We start from the raw sequence: 3,499 nt of genomic DNA, 5'->3' as shown, positions 1-3,499 counted from the left end.
CTCTCCTCCTCCCCTCCTCCTCTCTCCTCCTCTCCCTCTCCTCCTCCTCTCCTCTCCTCTCCTCCTCTCCTCTCCTCTTCCTCTCCTCTCCTCCTCTCCTCTCCTCACACTCCTCCCCTCCTCTCTTCCTCTCCTCTCCCTCTCCTCCTCCTCTCCTCCTCCTCTCCACCTCTCCTCTCCTCTCCTCTCCTCCTCTCCTCCTCTCCTCTCACAGGAGCAAGTGAGTTTTCAATGTTGGTGTGTTCAGGCTTTAATGCAGAGACTATTATATGCAAATACTGCTACTGCTACAATTACCGGTGATACTCTGACGATGTGATGGATGGAGAATAAATAACTATAACAAGAACAACATGAAAGAATAAAAATAACAGAAATAAATAAAACAGATATAATGATAGAGACAGAAGAGACGACACAAGAGAGATTAGAGGGAAAGTTAAAACAGTAACACAGTCTGGTGTTAACATGACAGGTGTATTCTGTTAACAGGAAGAAAACAGTCAGTCAGGACTGAGAGTTTGTAGAAACAGAGTAAGAAGATCGTCGAAAGGCCGACGTGTCAGAATAAAAACAAAAAACAACCACCTTCCGGACAGAAGGGAGTTAAACTTCCTGTAAAGCTTCACATGTAATTAGTAGATTTTTGAAACGACTCTTCAGAGAAAGCGACGACGTGGTGTAAAGACGCCGAGATCGGTTTGATGTGAGAAGTTTGTTGTTGTGAAGTGGAGCTACAGCCTGAACGTCACAGCGGGAGAACAGTCCAGGGGTGGACGTTACAGACGGTCTCATTACTGAGGACAGACACTGACGCTTCAACACATACAGAAACACTTCATGTGCTGCAGTAAATCATTTACATTCTGGATTCTAGAAGATGTTCATCACTGAAAAGCTTCAGTCACGTGCTGATGAAGATCATGAGATACGACACAAAGCTCCAGAACTGCTACTAAATTAACCTTGCAGACGTCATTATGTCAACTGCTGTTTAAACCAGATTTCTGGATGTAAATATCGAGTCATTGGCCTTAAAATTAGAAAATTATTAGTTGCATTAAAAATAAAGGAATTAAATAAAACTTGTTTTTACCCTTTTACTTTTATCTTCTTCTGATTTGTGTGAAATAAATAATAAAATAAAATAAAATCATGAAGGAAAAACAAAGAAAATAGTGGAGAATTTAACATGACACATGAAAACACGTGTCTGAGGTGCGACCGGCGGCTGGACCGTACCTGAGCCGAGGTGCTGTTGAGCTTCTGCAGGCCGTTCTCCAGCCGCTCCATCTTGGTGGTGAGGTCTTTGCTCTTCTGACCCAGCAGACTGCGGTACAGCTTGATCTGCTCCAGGAAGGACTTGGGCGTGGTGTAGTTGTAGCGCCGCTCGTCGGCCAGGAACTCCCTGGACGTCTGATTGACGCTCGTGTGCACGTAGGCCATGAATTTACTGACCGACTCCTTCACTTGAGGCTGTGGGAATTATAAAGTCACAGAACTGGTTACTTTGCATTAAGAGCAGATGACTCTGCAGATTCACATGGAAAGCAATATTTCCTGAGGCTCAGGCTCTGAATTCAATTTTGGGGTCTTCCGGTCTTGCTCTTGAAATTAATATCACATTCACTGCATCACGGTGCCTGACATCTGAAATTACATTTTCAGAGCGTGAACATCATTATTGTAGGTGCTTCGTCCCTGTGTGTATATTAAAGCATGAGCCGCTCTCACCTCAATATTCTGCACCTCCTGGAGGAACCTGAAGCTGACCGACTCCAGCGCCTCCTGCGGCCACTCGTGGAACCAGTCGATCGCCGTGCAGTTCACCACCGCGGGGAACTTCCTGCTGCGCACCCGCAGCTTACTGCCCACCGGAGAGAAGCACAGAGCCACCTGTAACACACACACACACACACACACACACACACACACACACACACACCAAGGTCAGACAGAACTGAGTGAGTCTGATCACAGTCATTTTCTCTTCTCTGTGAGTAAAACAGTCAGACTGAGGGAACGAAGGGGATTCCTGCACTGATACACACTTCTTCATGGTCAAGAGGGGGGGGGGGGACACTGTGAATTAATTATTTGCAGCTACATCATTAGGCAAATAAAGCCTCCGGTAAGCATGTGAATTAAAGGCGCGTTGAGCTGTGGGCTACGTCAGACTGATTCTCGCTGCTGGAGACGAACAGCTGGCTTGTTGAGAAGCTCAGCCAGATGCTCGGCACCATTAGACTGAAGAAACAAACATGCAGAGGGCACACCCAAAGACACCGCTGACGATGATCGACTGTGGAGGGAGAAAGATTTTACATTTCCTGTTACATTTGTTTTACACGTTACTTTTCATCCAGAGGAACTCGACTTTTCATTTACAGTCCAAATCAGTGCTTCCTTCCTCCTTTTAGGCTTGTTGATAAAATAGGGCGACGTGAACGCTGCATGTCATTCCCCTTCTCTCTCTCCAGGTACTTCCTGTCTCTCTAAACGTTCCCGTCACATAAAGGCATCAGCTGCTCAGTAAAGTAACCGAACTCAGTCCACGTGTGGCCCTTCGTCACAGGTTGCAGATGAACCTACGTGAGTCACAGCGAGCTTTATTTAGGAATCTCTCCTTCAGTTTTATCATCAGCAGAATAATTAATGGTGTTTTCTTTTTTTCGTTGACCTTTGACCTCAAATCACTTCATCCTCGTGGACATTTGTGCAGAAAAGTAAAAGAAGCCAAAATAATAAATAAAATGTTCCAACATGATTTTCTTTCTGTATCATTTTCTATGTTGGAAATCGTCTCACGCCTGTTTAAAGTAAACGCCACTCGTGGGGTCCGGACCCCCACATCAGGAACCGCTGGTCCAAAACACATGAATATTCTGCTCCAAGCTGCGATGGTAATAAAGTAATCAAGATAATAATGCTGCTAATTTTTGGCAGCGTTTTGCAAACTGGTGCAGAGTCACAGGCAGCGACACGTCCTCAGTGACTGGGAGGAATCTTCTCCTCAGCAGCCGCAGCCCCCGGGACTGCTTCCTCATTTATTCATTCTCCAGCCCAGGGAGCTGGAGCTGCGAGCCGGGCGGCGGTGGAGGATGTGGGTGGTGGTGGTGGTTGTGGGGGGGTGGGTGCACACTGTAATAATGACAGGATAAGCAACCCCCCCTGGATCTCCCTCTCTCCCCAGGGGGGGGAACAAAGCGTCCACACGTTGGTGAAATTATCTGCGGCTAAACGGCAGCTTCTCTGCTCCTGCTGGTGATTTATAGCGACGTCCGCCGCTTCCCGACGCGTTCAAGTTCATCTGGAAATGTCAGGAAAGAAAATTGTCTGGGGAGAGGCTTCATCATAGAGCCAGATGTTTATCCAAGTCTGAGGCGTTGTTTTATTTTTCAAATGCTAAATGAGGGTGTGAAGCAGCATGGCACCGCTGTATTAAGAGAGGATGGAGATCAAATACAGACACAGTTGTATGAGAGAGATTAAAGACCCC

The 3,499-nt window shown here is 46.5% G+C and overlaps 1 protein-coding gene across 2 annotated transcripts in view; it reads right to left on the bottom strand.

Annotated features, from left to right (window-relative positions):
• The window catches only part of dnah9 (dynein, axonemal, heavy chain 9), a 127,756-nt gene that overhangs the window by 54,299 nt on the left and 69,958 nt on the right, over window positions 1-3,499 (bottom strand). For both annotated transcript variants that reach the window (XM_087175838.1, XM_087175837.1), the window contains exons 53-54: window positions 1,735-1,896; window positions 1,243-1,476 (exon numbers count right to left, since the gene is read on the bottom strand). In XM_087175838.1, coding sequence (XP_087031964.1) covers window positions 1,243-1,476; window positions 1,735-1,896 — 396 coding nt within the window. The remainder of the gene's footprint in view (window positions 1-1,242; window positions 1,477-1,734; window positions 1,897-3,499) is intronic.

The sequence above is a fragment of the Seriola lalandi genome, unplaced genomic scaffold (assembly GCF_002814215.2).
Source record: "Seriola lalandi dorsalis isolate HSWRI2012SDOR001 ecotype SW California unplaced genomic scaffold, Sedor1 jcf7180002054506, whole genome shotgun sequence".
In the NCBI taxonomy this organism is placed as follows: Eukaryota; Metazoa; Chordata; class Actinopteri; order Carangiformes; family Carangidae; genus Seriola; species Seriola lalandi.
The sequence above is the reverse complement of the archived record's forward strand: the minus strand, read 5'-3'. Positions and strand labels throughout refer to the sequence as shown.